General features: G+C 49.5%; 2 protein-coding genes across 15 annotated transcripts in view; one reads left to right on the top strand and one right to left on the bottom strand.

Annotated features, from left to right (window-relative positions):
* The window catches only part of CCDC27 (coiled-coil domain containing 27), a 36345-nt gene extending 25673 nt beyond the window's left edge, over nt 1–10672 (bottom strand). For 5 of the 9 annotated variants that reach the window (XM_053281314.1, XM_053281310.1, XM_053281318.1 and 2 more), the window contains exons 1-8: nt 10181–10353; nt 8819–9034; nt 7041–7170; nt 6723–6857; nt 5216–5355; nt 2593–2772; nt 1229–1462; nt 520–733 (exon numbers count right to left, since the gene is read on the bottom strand). In XM_053281314.1, coding sequence (XP_053137289.1) covers nt 520–733; nt 1229–1462; nt 2593–2772; nt 5216–5355; nt 6723–6857; nt 7041–7170; nt 8819–8977 — 1192 coding nt within the window. In that variant the 5' untranslated portion in view covers nt 8978–9034; nt 10181–10353. The other 4 variants (XM_053281312.1, XM_053281311.1, XM_053281313.1 and 1 more) reach the window with 4 other exon arrangements.
* On the top strand, nt 10417–15668 carry MRPS16 (mitochondrial ribosomal protein S16). 6 transcript variants are annotated; one of them, XM_053281320.1, is made up of 4 exons: nt 10417–10564; nt 12034–12058; nt 14309–14569; nt 15380–15668. In XM_053281320.1, exons 1-4 carry the CDS (start codon nt 10451–10453, stop codon nt 15511–15513), a joined length of 534 nt encoding a protein of 177 aa, XP_053137295.1. In that variant the 5' UTR covers nt 10417–10450; the 3' UTR covers nt 15514–15668. The 6 variants fall into 6 exon arrangements, with proteins under 6 accessions (XP_053137295.1, XP_053137296.1, XP_053137300.1 ...); XM_053281321.1 differs by lacking the exon at nt 10417–10564 and adding an exon at nt 10622–10818; XM_053281325.1 differs by lacking the exon at nt 10417–10564 and adding an exon at nt 10726–10818 and having other exon boundaries at nt 14220–14569.
* The last annotated feature ends 1749 nt before the right edge of the window (nt 15669–17417 follow it).

Raw genomic sequence — 17417 nt, 5'->3', positions numbered from 1 at the left:
CAATCAACTATAGCTGGGGACAGTGTTCCCTGTAACAGGGATTCCCAGAAGCTGTTGACTACAATTCCCAGCATCCCTAGCTGCAATGGCCTTTGGCTGGGGATTCTGGGAGTTGTAGTCAGCCTGGGAATCCCTGTTATAGGGAACACTGGCTGGGGATGATTGGCGCTGTAGTTCAGCAACATCTGGATCACCACAGGTTAGGAACCCCGGCCCCCAAAGGGAATATCTTAACAGCAGACTATGATTAATCTAGCTGCTATCAACATAGAGGACAGTAAATCGCTAGATTTCTGGTTCTCTAATTCTCCCCCCAAAATACCTAACAATGCCAAGAGGGGATCTGGCCGAATGCTGGTCGGTGACTTCCACCATCTCTATAAAAACCAATCTCCAGAAATTCCCAGCTCTTGGACAAGTCCGCCATAGGTGGTAGGAGGTTCGAAGGAGAGTAAATCGGGCGGCCCCGAATCGAAAACCGAGAACCGCTCCGACACCTCTCCGACTCGCCCAGCGTACCCATGGCCACGTCGTAATCATTCTTCACTTTCTCCAGCTCGTTGTAGAGCCCCTCGTTCATCTTCTGGAACTCGTTCAGCTTGTACAGGGTCGATTCCTCCTCCGTCTCTCCCACCGCCTCGGGCTCCCCTTCTTCAAATGCCACCTTGGACGCGAAGCCGCTAAGCTCCTCCTCCTCGCCCTCCGGCTTGCCCTTCTGCGGGATTTCCACATCCTGCAAGGACAAGGCGAGAGAAATGAACCCCACCGAGGGAGGCCCGAAGCACGGGATGACAGAAGGGAGGGCATTCTCAGAACTGGCACCCCTGCTAACTGAGCCAAAGGGGAACCTTTTTAAAGTGGCGGTTCTCTTTATTGAGCAGGGGGCGAGCGACTGGCCCTCTCCGTCCCCAGCACAGCATCCCTCCAGCGGCTGTTGCTGGGGTCTCTCTTAGGTTTCTTTCTTAGATGGTGAGCCCTTTGTGGGACACGGAGCCATCTCTCTTTCTTTTTTTTTAGATCTACGTCAACCGCTTTGGGGACTTTTGTTGAACAGCTATATAGATTGACTGAGGGTTAATCTGCTCTGAAGATCATGTCCTTTTGGGGACAGGGAACCATCTTATTTCTGTATTATTTATTTTTTCGGTGTAAACCGCTTTGAGAACTTTGGCTGGCGAGTGATCTAAGAATAGGTGAATCGCTAAGTACATCAATCATATTGGCTCACTTCCTTTTCCAGTTGTCCCATCTCTTCCTGGTCCTTCAGCAGGGTTTCGTTCAGCAGCTCCATCTGGGAGTCGAGGACTTTATCGGACTGGCCGAGCTCCGTCTTCAGGCGCTCAATCTCCTGCCGAAACTCCTCCGAGATATCCTGCTGTCCAAAGTAGGTGGGCAGGGAGAAGCCCCTCTGGCATGCTTTCTGGACGCTCTCTTCTCCCGCGCTGGGCTCCTCGGGACTCTTCTGAAAAGGACGGACTCCGAGTAAGGAAGCTGGAAACGAGGACTGAGAATTCTGCCGTTCGGGAGCTGGGCCTATGTGACCTGCACTGCATCACGGGGTATTACATAACCTGATTTCACAGAATCCCCTGTTAGAAATATTGGGGAGGGGGGGATGTATAGGACTCGATGTGCCCACCCCGAAATCCTCAATGCTTAAATGGCTTCTGTGTCTGAGCTTATGGAAAGGGTGACAGCTCAGAGGTGGAGCCTCTGCTTTGCATAGAAAAGGTCCCAGGTTCAATCCCTGGCAGCATCTCCCGACAGGGCTGAAAAAGGCGCCAGCCTCAAACTCCAGGGAGATGCTGCCAGTCCGGGTAGACAATACTAAGCTAGTCGGACCAAGGGTCTGGCTCAGCATAAGACAGTTTCCGATTAAGGGATGGGGCTGCAGCTCAGGGGTTGGTCCCACGTCCAAACCCTGACGGGGCTGAGATAAGACTCTAGCCCCAAAACCCAGAGTGCATCTGCCGGTCAGTGCAGACAATACTAGATGGGCCAAAGGTCTGACTCGGTAGACAATACTAGATGGGCCAAAGGCGGCTTCCTAGATGAGGGCCCTACCAACAGTAGTTTTCCATGAGATTGTGCTCTAGTTAACATATGGCATTCTCTGCCACAAGATGTGGGGACAGCCAACAACCTGGATGGCTTTAAGAGGGGCGTGGATAACTTCATGGAGGAGAGGTCTATCAAGGGCTATGGGCCATCTCCAGCCTCAGAGGCAGGATGCCTCTAAATCAGGGATTCTCAGCATTAGGTCCCCAGATGTTCTTGGACTTCAACTCCCATAATCCCCAACCAAAGGCCACTGGGGCTGGGGATTATGGGAGTTGAAGTCCAATAACATCTGGGGACCCAACGTTGAGAATCCCTGCTCTAAATCCCAGTTGCAGGGGAGCAACAGCAAGAGAGAAGGCATGCCCTCAACTCTTGCCTGTGGGCTTTTCAAAGGCATCTGGTGGGCCACTGTGGGAAACAAGGTGCTGGACTGGATGGGCCTTGGGCCTGATCCAGCAGGGCAGTTCTCACGCTTCCCTGAGCCCTCTCCTCCTTGCTTAGACCCAGAAAGACCCCGAGGCCAAAGCCCACCTTCTCCACGGAAGGCACTTCTGGGGGGACGACTCCCTCCTGCTGGAACTGGTCCAGTTGCTTCTGCATGCTCTCCATCTCCTCCCGCAGTACCGAGATGACATCTTCCTTGCGTCTGCATTCCACCTCACAACTGGAGAGGCGGGTCACTTCCTCCCCCAGCTTGTGCAGATAGAGATCCTGGGGAGGGAGGAAATGGCACAGAGTGGAGATCAAGAAGGCACTTCTGAAGGGAGAAGGACTAGGAGTGGGAAGACCCGGGTCCAAATCCCCATCCGGCCACTGGGTGAGCTTTACTCTGACTCTGACTCATTACTCTGACTCTGACTCTTACTCATGACTCTGGGCCGGTCTCTCCGCCTAACCCACCTCACAGGGTTGTCGTGAGGATAAACATAACCTCTGGGCTCCTTGGAGGAAGAGCGAGATATAAACGTAAAAAATAAAAAATAATAAGATGAAGATAGATAGATAGATAGATAGATAGATAGATAGATAGATAGATAGATAGATAGATAGATAGGAGACAATTGCCACTGAAGAAGATATGGTATAGTCAAGACGCATCTGGCAGCAACACAAGATTGATCAGATGCTGGCAGAATTAGGACATGATACTTCGCCTTCTAATTAAAACATGATACTGGGAACATTCCTCTCGACTTCTCCCATTTCATCGGCAATTTTGCCATGAACTATTGGACCTTTCAGTTGGACACAAAAACTGCTGCAATAGTCATTTTGTATTAGTCCTATTGATACATTCAGATATATTTTTATTGATTCCAATTTATTATATCTTGCATAGTTGGATAGTTTTTCAAACCATATAGTTTAATGACTATTATATTAAAATATCCATATATAACATTTGGGTTCTGTTTTGATATTCCGATAGATTGTTGAATCCAAGCATGGTTTGGTTTGGTTTTGTTCATGGATAAAGTCCAGTAGCTGGGCCCACAAAACTGTGGCTATTGGAATCATCTCAGGGAACGGAGGCTCAGAGTGATTTGGGGCAACCTCAACCCCTCCCAGTGTTCCTTTGAACAGAGATTCCCAGATGTGGTTGACTGCAACTCCCAGAATCCCCAGCTGCAATGGCTTTTGCTTGGGGATTATGGGCGTTGTAGTCAACAACATCTGAGATTCCCTGTGCGAGGGAACACAGAACCCACCTAGAGATGGGAAATTGAAGATAGCATTGTTCTGACTTCTGACTTTCTGGGTGCGATCAGCCCTTCTTTGACCCTACCTGCAAACAGTTAGGATAAAATTGCTGTTGTTTTTATGCAACACAAAGAGGGTAACAATGAACAAAGGGTAACAACGAACAAACTGCTGTACTCTCTCCATGGAGTAATCTTGGGAGGACATTCCTGTCCGTTTTCATTTCCGTTCCTCTGACAACCTAGATCAAACTTTATTTTGTGCTTTCAAAACTTTAAAAGGCTTTTAAAACACTGCTGCAGGTCTGACGCTCAGGATACGCAAAGCGTGAAAAGACACTGGAAGCGGGAGGTCTGGGGCTGTAGTCCTTGTCAAAAATCAGAACAAGCCCTCATCCCAACAGATGACGAAACCTCAATACCGATGCTGTCACCGATGCTGTAAGAGGAATGGAAATGAAAATTGGCAGGAATGTCCTCCAAAGATTACTCCCATGGAGAGAACACGAGGTTGCTAAGAAAGGTCTGCCCTGGTTTGCATTTGAATGGGAGACATGTGAGAACTGTAAGGTATACTCTTTCAGGGATGGGGCTGCTCTGGAAAGAGCACCTGCCGGCTTGCATGCAGAAGGCTCCAAGTTCCCTCCCCGGCAGCATCTCCAAGAGAAGGCTGAAGGAGATTCCTGCCTGCAACCTTGGAGGAGCCGCTGCCAGTCTGTGTAGACAATCCTGAGCTAGATGGACCAAGGGTCTGGCTCACTACCCTAATTGTTTGGGGGTAGGGATAAAGAAGAGGTGAAAATCCAGAGAAAGCCGTCAGTGCAACAATACTGTCACCTCTTTTGCCTCTCGAGGTCGGGCGGATGTTGCCAAAAATCACTCGGAGCATTCATTTATTTATTTGTTTAGCACATTTGTATACCCCCTATAATATTACACACACACACACACATATATAAATATATATATATATATACACACACACACACACACACACACACACACACACATATATATATATATAATATAATTGGTACTGACGGCCAAAATATGGGGGCCTGGCTTGGAGACAAACTTCTAGTCATAGGAACATAGGAAGCTGCCATATACTGAGTCAGACCATTGGTCTGTCTAGCTCTGTATTGTCTTCACAGACTGGCAGTGGCTTCTCCAAGGCTGCAGGCAGGAATCTCTCCCAGCCCTATCTTGGAGATGCTGCCAGGGAGGGAACTTGGAACCTTCTGCTCTTCCCAGAGCGGCCCCATCCCCTAAGGTGAATCTCTTCCAGTGCTCACACTTTTAGTCTCCCATTAATATGCAACCGGGGCAGACCCTGCTTAGCTAAGCGGACAAGTCATGCTTGCTGCCACCAGACCAGCTCTCCTCTCGTACTAGGAGAGTGTTTCATGCCCCTTGCTCCTCTTCCTGGCCACTGGCTACGTGCATATCCCTACCTTTTCATGGAGCACAGAGATGTACCAGGGAATTTTGCTGCCAGAGTGGATTTTCATATGGGTGGAGGGCCTGATGCCTTCGGTGTAGCTTTTCCACTTGGTCAATCCGGCCACGCTTTGATTAGTTGAGGTTGGAGCATCTGCAGATGTGGGAGGGAAAGAAAACCACTCAATACAAGTCACTAGGAGAGGAGGAAAGGAGAGCTGGCCTTGTGGTAGCTAGCACAACTTGTCCTCTTTGCTAAGTCGGGTCCACCCTGGTTTGCATTTGAATGGGAGATGACAAGTGGGAGCATTCCCCTTCAGGGATGGGGCCGCTCTGGGAAGAGCACTTGCAGGCTTGCATGCAGAAGGTTCCAAGTCCCCTCCCTGGCAGCATCTCCAGGAAAGGGCTGGGAGGGACTCCTGCCTGCAACCTTGGAGAAGTTATGGCCAATCAGAGCAGACAATACTGAGCTCGGTGGACCAATGGTCTGACTCAGTATATGGCAGCATCCTGTGTTCCTGCACGGGTGCTGTTATTAAGCATTTATCACAGGGATTCTCAATCTTGGGTCCCCACCCCATACGTTGTTGGACTACAACTCCCATCATCCTCAGCTTTTGTCTAGGGCGGCTGAGGGTGATGGGAACTTTAGTCCAACCACGCCTGGGGACCCAAGTTTGAGAAGCCCTCATGAGGAAGGGGTCAAAACTCAGTGGTAGAGCATTTGCTCTAAATGCGGAAGGCCCCCGGTTCACTCCCTGGCAGCATCTCCAAGAGAGGGCTGGGAGAGAGTCCTGCCTGAGATCTTGGAGAAGCCGCTGCCAGCCAGTGCAGGCACTCCTGAGCTAGATGGACCAAGAGTCTGACTCAGTAGTGAGGCAGCTTCCCACATTGTTAAGAACACGTGAAGGCAGGAGGAAATAAAGAGTTTCTGGCCATTGATTCAAAAATGATTAGAAAATTCCTTCAAACAGGAGCTGGAGCAATATTTATGGGACTTTGCTCCAGTGCCTTGTGTCTGTGTGTGTGTGTGTCTGTGTGTGTGTGTGTGTGTGTGTGTGTGAGAGAGAGAGAGAGAGAGAGAGAGAGAGAGGGAGAGAGAGAGAGAGAGAGAGAGAGAGAAGGGGAACTGCGCTCTTCTGCTTGCAGTCCTGTGACCTAGTCTTCACTGTACCAAATGTGCATACAAAAATCAGATCATGGAAGAGGAGAGCCGGTCTTGTGGCAGCAAGTGTGGCTTGTCCCCTTAGCTAAGTAGGGTCCGCCCTGGTTGCAGCTGAATGCGAGACCACATGTGAGCACTGTCAGAGATTCCCCTCAGGGGATGGAGCCGCTCTGGGAAGAGCATCTAGGTTCCATGTTCCCTCCCTGGCAGCATCTCCAAGACAGGGCTGAGAGAGAGACTCCTGCCTGCAACCTTGGAGAAGCCGCTGCCGGTCTGGGTAGACAATACTGAGCTAGATGGACCAAGGGTCTGACTCAGTATACGGCAGTATCCTACGTTCCTAGAAAGATCCTTACATCTGATGTAACTCCGGGAATCCAGGAGCTCCGGATTCTGAAAGATCATGCTCCAGTCGTCCAAGGAAAGCTGTGAAGACAGACTGATGGTGCTGATGTTACTGGGCAGTTCTGACACTCTGGCGAAGTGAGTATCTGCAGGGAGAAAAAGGGAAGTCAGGTCACGATTTTATTTTATGTTGTATCATCAGAAACTGCAGCTGGGGATGATGGGAGTTGTAGTCCAGCAACAGCTGAAGAGCCAAGCTTGCTTACCCCTGCTCTAGCCACTATACCACACTGCCTGCCCACAGATTGCCTCTCCCTTGGGAACCTTACCGAGATGAGATGTTGAAGTCGCTCTGTGGCTGTACTTCGGGCATCCGGGCCGCGTGAAGAAGTGCTTCTGTAATTCCTCCACCTCTGGTGCGTAACCCCGCACCAAGGGATCAGACTCTCGATCCTTGGTCTGGAAGGAGGAAATTTTAGAATAAGCAAATGCATGAATGTTACAAGGAGGCTTTTGGATCCGAAATGCTTTTCCTTTGTACAACGCCCCAATGAATCCCATTTATAGCCTTCCCTACGCACTAGGTCTCAGAGAACGTTTACTGATGCATCCGTTAAAATATTTAACAGACCCTGGCTTTTGGCCGTGAACCAGATAAAGCACTAAACAGCATCAAGTTAACAGATTACTGAGTTAACTGAGCAAAGAGGCACCTTTTAAAAGTGGTGATCCTCTGTTTGGCAGGGGGAGAGCAACTGGCCCTCTCCATCCCCAGCACAGCATCCCTCTAGTGGCTGTTGCTGGTGCCTATCATGTTTCTTTTTTAGATTGTGAGCCCTTTGGCGCCAGGGAGCCTTTTTATTCTTTTATTTATATCTCTGTCAACCTCTTGGGGACCTTTTGTTGAAAGGTGGTATATCAATATTTGGCGTATTCATAATTGTATCGTATTCGCTGCAACAGACCCAACTGAGCGAGATTTTAAAGAACCGAAAAACCCATCAAAAGCCTCCCTGACCATCTGAGTTTTAAGATCTTTCTTCTTCTTCTTCTTCAAATGAGGAAGCTCTTCCACAAAGGCATTCCAGAGCCGATGGGCCACCACCAAGAAGGCCCAGTCTCTAGTCCCCGCCAAACAAACCTCAGTCAGCGATGGGGCTACAAGCAGGGCCTAAGATGCTGAAATAGAGGGCCCTGGCAGATTCATATGGGTGAATGCAGACGGATACCCTGGCCTCAAGCTGTGCAGGGCCTTAAAGTTCAGCGAAGGGCAGGTCTATCTGTGGCTACTAGCCTCAATGGCTATAGGTACCTCCAGGCTCAGAGGCCGGATGCCTCCAAATACCTGTTTGTTTGTTTTGTTTTGTTTGTTTGATTTCTATACCGCCCTTCCAAAATTGGCTCAGGGCGCTTTACACAGAGAAATAACAAACAAATAAGATGGCTCCCTGTCCCCAAAGGGCTCACAATCTAAAAAGAAACAGAAGATAGACACCAGCAACAGTCACTGGAGGTCCCGTGCTGGGGGTGGAGAGGGCCAGTTACTCTCCCCCTGCTCAATCAAGAGAATCACCATGTCAAAAGGTGCCTCTTTGCCAAGTTAGCCGGGGTTGCCAAGGTGTAGGGCATACCTTCGTCTCGTGGTTGTGGGCTTCCCAGAGGTATCCGGTGGGGCCTTGTGGGAAACAGGGTGGTGGGCTAGATAGGTCTCTCGGGCCTGATCCAGCAGGGCTGCTCTTATGTTCTGGACGTCAAGACTAGGACTTTGAATCGAGCCGGAATCTGAACCGCACTCTGAATCTTACCTGCCTGAAAGCAGATAGGTAACGGCCACCGCAGGATGGAATGAAAAGACGCCGCAAGCTTCACTCTAGAAGTAACCACACAGCACCCTTCCAGCAGCGTATTTTGTCACTCCAGCCTCTCCCGACCAGCAAGGTGCTTGTTACGGTAGGCAGCCTGTCCTGGATCCCAGGTAAAGTGCTGGGGGGTGTCTGATAGGCATGGATCACTACAATGTGCCACGGCCTCTGGTGGCGCTACCCAAAACAAAGACGGACAGATATCTTTGCACCCCGAATGAGGCAGCCATCTGGACCCCGCCTACCTGGTTCTCATAGAACTGCTTGATGGCTTCGGAAGCTCTGCTCGGGGTTCCCTGGGCGCTGCTGGGAGGATTCCACACCCGATTTTGCTGCTTGTGTCCACTCATCTCCTGCAGCTTATCAAACCCCCTCCTCATCAAGCTGGGCGGCTGTTTATCCATCTGCACAGATGATGCCACACAGCTACATGCACAACTAGAACGGAGTCTTTAAGAGCCCTGTGGGATTTAAAAGCCCATGATAAGAAAAAGAGGCTTTCTTTGGGGCCAGATCTCTCTGTGTGTAGGAGCGAGCTTAGAGCGAAGATCATAGGAAGCTGCTTCATACTGAGTCAGACCATGGGTCCATCTAGCTCAGTATTGTCTACCCAGACTGGCAGCGGCTTCTCCAAGGTTGCAGGCAGGAGCCTCTCTCGGCCCTATCTTGGAGATGCTGCCAGGGAGGGAACTTGGAACCTAGATGCTCTTCCCCTGAGGGGGAATTTCTTCCAGTGCTCACACTTCTAGTCTCCCATTCATATGCAACCAGGGCAGACCCTGCTTAGCAAAGTGGACAAGTCATGCTTGCTAGTGCTACCACAAGACCAGCTCTCCTCTCCCAAAGCTCTGTTTCTCAACGATGTTACGTTATTTGTCTGTTTTACAGTTATATTTATTTATTTATCTATCTATCTATCAAATTTATACCCCACCCAAACTTATGTCTCTGGGCATAAAGCTGAATGCACACCTGCCGTTTGTTTGCATGTGTTTCACTATAATCCTTTACCCAGTGTTTGGCATAGAAAACAGGACTAATAAAATGCTCAGTGTGTGTTTTATTTAGAAGTTATATGTATGTAAATACATACATTCCAGATTGCAATTATAGGAACATAGGAAGCTGCTTTCCACTGAGTCAGACCATTGGTCCACCTAGCTCAGTATTGTCTACACAGGCTAGCAGCGGCTTCTACAAGGTTGCAGGCAGGAGGATTCCTACAGTATTTGGTTCTAGCTGTCTCACTGCCATCTTTTGTGGTTATTTTGGAAAGAAAATGTGTTTAATAAAGTCAGTGATGTACGAGATATATACACACACATATAATATGTATATACAATGTATATAATGTGTTTGTGTGTGCATATCTGTATATGTGTTTGTATGTATTTGTGTGTGCATATATGTGTGTGCATACACACAAATTTAAAAATAAATTTTAAAAAGCGAATCAGGTTGCCATCATCCTGCCGGTGCCACCTCTGCATTCCTAACCTGCCCAAACTCAAGCTGCTGAGTTCAGCTCCTGCACCACCAAGCACATCATCCGTCGATTTCTACTGGGGGCTGCTGGTCTGAACTGCACAGACTTCAGCAACACCAACCTTGTGCAGGCTGTATACAGATGTCCCTGCGGGGCTGGGGGGGGCTGCCTTGCTTTGGGTCTGGGCACCTTAGGCACCAGCCACGCCCCTAAAGCCAGGAAAGCAAATCCACCTCCTCACTGAGAACTAGGCTGATGCTGAACCCAATGCAGAAGAGGGAGAAGGAGCCAGAGGCCCGGATGTTTAGGCACGTGACCCACGAGGGCTAAAAAGGGAAGGGCGGGGCACGCCGTGGGTGGGCGTGGCCACCAGGGGCCGAAGAGGCGGGGCATGGAGGCGCCCGGGAGGCCCACCCGCGGCTGCGGCTCTCCGCCCGCTCTCCCCTCCTCCGTCTCCTCACCAGCCCCGTCCTCGCTGCCTCCCTTCCTTCCTTCCTACCGGCCGGTGCTCAGCCAAGCCCAGCGCCGCGGGGTTACTAAGCGACGCGAAGCCCGCTCCGGGACTACAGCTCCCATCAGCCTTCCGCTGCAGAGCCTGCGCGTGCGCGGGGGGCGGGGCAAGCAGGCGGGGCGGGGCTCCCCCTCACCGCGCTCTCGGATTGGCGCCTGGCCCGTCCCTGTGCAAGAGGAGGACGTCTTTGCTTCGTGCGCATGCGCCAGCAGCAGGCTGGCTATTACCGCGCGCCTGGCGTGGAGGGGGTAAGTGAGAAAGGGGAGACAGATTTGTCTTGAGCCGCTTTGGGTGGGCATTGCACTGGCACAGCAGTACACAGCCTGCGGGAAATCCAACCGGTGCAGCTGTATGTCTGTGCTGGGAGAAGCCTCACCGGTCGAGCATGGGAGTGCCTCCTCTAGCCCTGCTGTGATTCAACCGGTGTAGCTGCATTTCCACACCTGCTGGGTGTAGGAAGCTGCCTGAGGCTGGGCTCAGGCGATTCGTGCCTCTAGCCCAGCAGAAGTTCAGCAGGTGCAGCTGCACCTCCATGCTGGGGAAAATCTCTCCTCTGGTACTGTTTTCAGCTGGGCCGAGGCACTGGCACATCTAGAGATGCCACAGGTCTCGCTCACTGTCTGCAATAGGACAAGCTGCACCTGTCGGATGTAGGGGCTTCGGCTCCCGGGCAAAGCACTGGGGCGTCTCTGCCAGGGTGGGCAAACTTGTGGATGGGGGTGGTGTTGCAACAGCTGCCGCTTCGGGGACACGTTTGTACACCCCTGCTCTATGCACATCTATGCACACCTTTTTGTACCTGAAACCCTGTGGTTCTCTTTGGTAGGATACAGGAGGGGTTGACCCATTGCCTCCTCCAGCCCAGTATGAGAATTGATGCCTTTCAGCATCTTCCTATATCGCTGCTGTCTGATAGAGGGGTTTCCCATCGTCTGGGAAACATACCAGCGGCGGGATTCGAACCGGCAGTCTCCCGGCTTGCTAGTCAAGTCATTTCCTGGCTTGCTTGTAGCAAGCATGAATTGCCCCCTTTGCTCAGCAGGGTCCACCTTGGCTTGCCTTTTGAATGGGAGACTGCCTGTGAGCATTGTAAGAGATTCCCCTTCGGGGAGGGAGCCGCTCTGGGAAGAGCACCTGCCCGCTTGCCTGCAGAAGGTTCCAAGTTCCCTCCCTGGCAGCATCTCCAAGGTAGGGCTGAGAGAGACTCCTGCCTGTAACCTCCAAGGTTATTTCCAGCCATCCCGAAACGGCGGATACATGGGTATCTGCAGATAATTAGGTCGGGTGCCAATTAGGTGCCCGCAGATAAGTGAATAGCGGCATCACATATAGCGCAGTCCATTTGTACTGCTTGGTGTCCCAATTCCTTGCTTTGCAACTGCTGGGTTAAACAAACAAAAAATAACTCCGCTATTTAGATGTCGTGGGCCTGACTTCCGGTTCTTTTTCTCCTTTGTCCCTAGAAAGAAGACATCATGGTTCAACTGGGTAAGTGGGATCAGTGCTTCTGTTTAGAGTTTCAGATCATGATCTCCCTCATCTTTGGGGCAACCTCATCAGGTAAGTAGGGCCCCAGGGGCTTGCCCCCACCCACGGCTGGAGGTACCCAGCAGTGATGTCATCCAGGAGTGCGGGCCAAACCCAGAAGTTAACCCAGGTTAGGCCATGGAGGTCAGTGGATGGGAGGGAGAGGAGTGATATCCCCAGTAGTGGTCCCCAAGAGGCCCAGAAGAGGAGAGAGAGAGAGAGGCTGTATCTCAGCAGTAGAACCTTTGTTAGCATGAAGATCCCAAATTCCAATTTGCTTACTCTGTTGCAACATATGTGCAGTTGGGTTGGTTTGTGTTTAAGACCCATTTCCTGCACATAGAAAACTAGCATAGATGGGGCCTTAACTCTCTCCTCCTCTTCTTCTTCTTTTTGCATTTTAAATTTTTATTAGATTTTACAGTAACTTTTAGATTCAATTACATTCATTTCCTAACTCGACACGTAAATAAATGTTGATTTGTTTACCTATCTGCACGGTTCACAATAACAATACATATAGACCACTGCTATAAGAATTCAAAATATTCAAACTGCATTCAATACTGCTCGATTTTTACCCACCCCAACCTGCTGCTATTACTGTATTTCAAACCCGACTGAAAAGTCCATATTGGGGAAATAATTCTTTAAATGAAGCAAAAAAGGTTTCCAGTCTTCTTTAAAGCATTCGAAATTACTGTCTCTTATAAATGTTGTAAGCTTTGCCATCTCAGCATGTTCCAAAGTTTTTATCAACCAGTCGCCTTTTGAGGGAATTTTAGCATCTTTCCACTTCTGATGGGGCCTTAACTCAGTGGAAGAGCATCTGATGGGCATGCAGAAGGTCCCCGGTTCAATCCCTGGCAGCATCTCCAGGTAGGGCTGGGAAAGACTCCTGCCCGGAACCTTGGAGAGCCGCTGCCAGTCAGAGCAGACAATACTGAGCTTGATGGACCAAGGGTCTGACTCAGAGGGCAGCTAGCGTGAATTGTAACTCAACAGCTAGAGGGTCACGGTTGCCTGCCCCTGATCTAAAGGCTCTCCTTCCTGCAAAGACATAGCAAATTTTTAATCATTCATTCATTATATATAAAATATGTGATATGGTATGATATGACACACATACCACTACCAACCATAACCCCTGGTTGCAGGGTTTTTTTTTTTAAGGTAGGTTAGATTTATTTATCGTTACATCAATATCCTGCTCGAACCCAGAGTGGTGCACATGGTTATATTTATCCTCACAACAACCCTATGAGGTATGTTAGACCGAGAGAGGAGTGACTGGCCCAGAGTTACCCAGTGAGTTACTTGGCAGAATGGGGATTTGAACGCGGGTTGCCTTGCTACTAGTCCAATTCTCAAACCACTGCACCACACTAGCTCTTTAAGGGGCTAAATTACTAGGGATGTGCATGAAATTCACTCAAATAGATCTGAGTTTGAATCAATTCAATTTGGAACCATTGGACAGAGTTGGGGATGTGTTTGAATCGTTTCGAACGAATTTCCTCTCTGTTCATTGGTTCCAAGTCGAATTGATGTGGATTCAAATCTGAATCGATTCGTGTGAATTTCATGTGCATCCCTATCAGTGTTCCCTCTAACACTGGAGAGCTGGCCTTGTGGTAGCAAGCATGACTTGTCCCCATAGCTAAGCAGGGTCTGCCCTGGTTGCATCTGAATGGGAGACTTGAGGTGTGAGCACTGGAAGATATTCCCCCACTTAGGGGATGATGGAGCCGCTCTGGGAAGAGCATCTGGGTTCCAAGTTCCCTCCCTGGCAGCATCTCCAACGAGATAAGGCTGGGAGAAAGACTCCTGCCTGCAACCTTGGAGAAGCCGCTGCCAGTCTGTGAAGACAAAATTAAACTAGATATACCAATGGTCTGACTCAGTATATGGCAGCTTCCTGTGTTCCTAACATCTGGGACTCTAACATGGGATTCCCAGATGTTGTTGACTACAACTCCCAGAATCCCCAGTCAAAGGCCACTGAAGCCAGGGATGCTGGGAATTGTAGTGAACATCTGGGAATCCCTGTTAGAGGGAACAGTGACCTCTATTAATTATAAGTCTGGTTTAACATAGAGTATGTTTGATGCTTGCTCAGCAGTGCAGGAAAGGGGTCTTTGGAGGCTGTGTCGGTTCCCTGCAGAGCAAAGACTCCGATTTAACGCCCCGGCTCTGCGACGTCTCTTCCAGGGCACCTCCTCATGAAACACTACCACAAGGCCCGCCTCGTCGTCCGCCTTGGCCTCGGAGGCTGCACCAACAGGCCGTTCTATCGGATCGTGGTCGCCCACAACAAGCGGGCCCGGGACGGCAAGTACTTTGAGCAGGTGGGCTGCTACGACCCGCTCCCCAACAACCAGGACGAAAGGATCGTAGGCGTGAACTTCGAGCGGCTCAAATACTGGATTGCAAACGGTGCCCTCCTCACCAAACCCGTCGAGAAACTCCTGGGTAATCCAGCCTGGTTTGATCTAGATAAATAAATAGGATATCAGAGGCCTGCTCATGGCCCCGCCACTAACAGATCCAGTTCACGGGGACTAGAGACAGGGCCTTTTTGGTTGTGGCCCCTCGGCTTTGGGGGGTCCACAACCCCTTAAAAAAACACAACGAACACCTTTTTAAAGACGCTTTTTAATGTTTCATCTCTGATATCTGGTAAGTTCTTTAGGTTTTAGCTTTTAAAATAACTTAATTTGGAACTTTTTAAAAAATATATATTTTTAAATGTGGTTTTAGCCTGGTTTTTAACTTTAGTTTACATCTGGTTAACTTTATAAGTCTTGGATTAGACTTATAGTATTGGAGGGGTGGAGTATAAATAGTTTAAATAAATATCTATTAAGGGGAGGAAAAATGAAAACAGATCAGTATGCAAACCTAGCATAACCTCACTTCCATATTTACCTGAATCCAATACTAGGTTCCCCCCTCCAAGCTCTTTGTTGTTAGAAATTGGGGAGGGGGAGGTCTCCTTAAATTCAGAATTGTCTCCATTTTGGGTCCATATAGGTTAGCAATATTCAACCTGCATTTTTAAGGGGGGAGTCCTAGAGCCATCTTCTGGCCGGGTACTGATTTAAGGCAACCTTAATAAGAATTAATCAAAAACATTTTTCAAAGCAGGGCTTTGGGGGAAAAATGGCCCATCTGAGAATGGGGTGTGCCAGATTTTCCTCTTTTGTGGGCCTGTGACTTGACCTGACAGTCAACAGCTGCCATTGAAGGGCTTTTCTCTCTTTCCTCCGTATCCCACCACAGGGCTTTCTGGATTCTTCCCCCTCCATCCTATGACGATCACAAACGCCGAACGGAGCATGAAGCAGAAAGCCCTGCAGGCCGAGGCTGCCGCTGCCGCCCCCACTCCAGAAGAGACCACGGCTGTGAAAGAATAAAAGTGCAGAGTGGGCCAACTGCCTGATGGCTCAAAGGACTTGGATCTGGCAGGTATAACAGGCCAACACCAGAGCAGACCGTATCACCCGCCATGCTGGAAAACCAAACAGAAACGGCTAGAAGTTTTCCAGACATATTAAAAAGATCTTCTGTCCTTGCGGTCTCCGGCTTTTTCACCTCCATTGCTGTGCCTCCCTGGTGTTGGCAGTGGAGTCTGTCTTGTGGCAGTGAGCATGAGTGGTCCCTTGTGTTAAGCAGGGTTTGCCTTGGTTTCCATTTAGATGGGTGACTTTCTGGCAGCATCTCCAGCTACGGGTGGGAAAGACCCAGCTGTTGAACTACAGCTCCCAGCATCCTCTTGGCTACAACTTAGTGTGGCTGGGAATGGTGGGAGTTGTAGTCCGATGGTGGCTGGAGGGCCAGGTTTGCCCACCCCGACATAGATCTCATCACTGCAACCCTGCTGCTCGGACTATGCACAGAGTGAACTAGGAATGGCCTTCCCTCAGCACGCTTGCCTGGGATACACACCCTGTGAAACGTACTCCTCAGCCAACTGGCCCAGGACTGCTTTCTGCCCATCAATATCTTTTGCATCATAAAAGAAATGCTGATATAGGTGTGTCACAAATGATCTTTAATTATCCTCTTTTTCTATTCCTGCAAAGCATATAGACGGAGATCACGGTTCTCGTAGCGTTAGGGGTGTGCGTGAAATTTGGCTGAATTCAATTCGAATCAGTTCAATTCGGAACCACTGAAAAGAGTGGGGATTCATTCAAATCAAATTCGGGCAAGTTTAAATCTGTTCGGCCGAATCTCCGCTCTTTTCAGTGATTCTGAATCAAATCTGGCCAAATTTTGTGCACATCCCTACATCGCATGCTATGTGCTAGTGCCTCACACAAAAAATGTCAAATGTGCCCCTTGACTGAGAAGCGAGACTCTGTCATTTCAGCACGTAAGCAAGCGTCTCTCCAGAATCAAAAGTCCCTGTGTGACAAATCTTAAAAACCAGGTTCTCGGCTGCTGTATGAGGACAACTCCCTGGGGTTATCATCCCATGCTCGCTCCAGGGTAGGACGAATGCTAATTAGAAAGCCATAAAAGGAGCTGGATGGTAACCCCACCGAGTTCTCTGCCCGCAAACACCCAGTAACACAATAAGATGTGAGTATAAGGTCTCGTCTGCGCTGGTCCAAATGAGGAACAGATTGTTCTGTTAGAAGAAAATAAAAAAGCAGACTGGATCAGTGGTTAACAGGGGAGAGGAGTTCTCAGCCAGTGAGTTCAGGTGTCTCACAGAACTGTGGTTAAGGTCTGGCTCCGAGAAACCTAGATCAGAAGCATCTACTTCCCATCTAGGTTAAAATAAACCAAGATTGGCCATGATGTCTGAATCAACTAATCTCGGTTTGTTGTAGCCTACTTCCTTGAGATGTGTACCCAAGGTTTGAGGTACATAACTGATTTGGGGGTATTTGAAGGAAGTAGTCTAGAACAGGGTTTCTTAATCTTGGGCCCCCAGATGTTGGGCTACAACTCCCATCAACTCCCATAAAGGCCATGGGATGATGAGAGTTGTAGTCCAACAACATCTGGGGGCCCAAGGTTAAGAAACCCTGGTCTAGAACAAACAGATCAGTTGATTTAGACATCACGACTGATCTTGGTTTCTTTTAACCCAGTTAGGGAGGGTTTGTGCAGGGATGGCTTGTTTATGTGGAGCGCCTTCAGCAAATTATGTGCCACCAAATTTGGGTTGCATTCTTTTGCCAACCTTGGGTATGCACAGATGATCTCACCCCTGCAGCCCAGCTCCCAGACTGCAGAGTGAACTATGAACTGCCTTCCTCAACACACTTGCCTGGGATACACCCCCACACACCCTATGAAACTTACT

The sequence above is a fragment of the Hemicordylus capensis genome, chromosome 16, assembly GCF_027244095.1.
Source record: "Hemicordylus capensis ecotype Gifberg chromosome 16, rHemCap1.1.pri, whole genome shotgun sequence".
Lineage (NCBI taxonomy): Eukaryota > Metazoa > Chordata > Lepidosauria > Squamata > Cordylidae > Hemicordylus > Hemicordylus capensis.
This window is presented reverse-complemented; position numbering and strand designations above follow the sequence as displayed.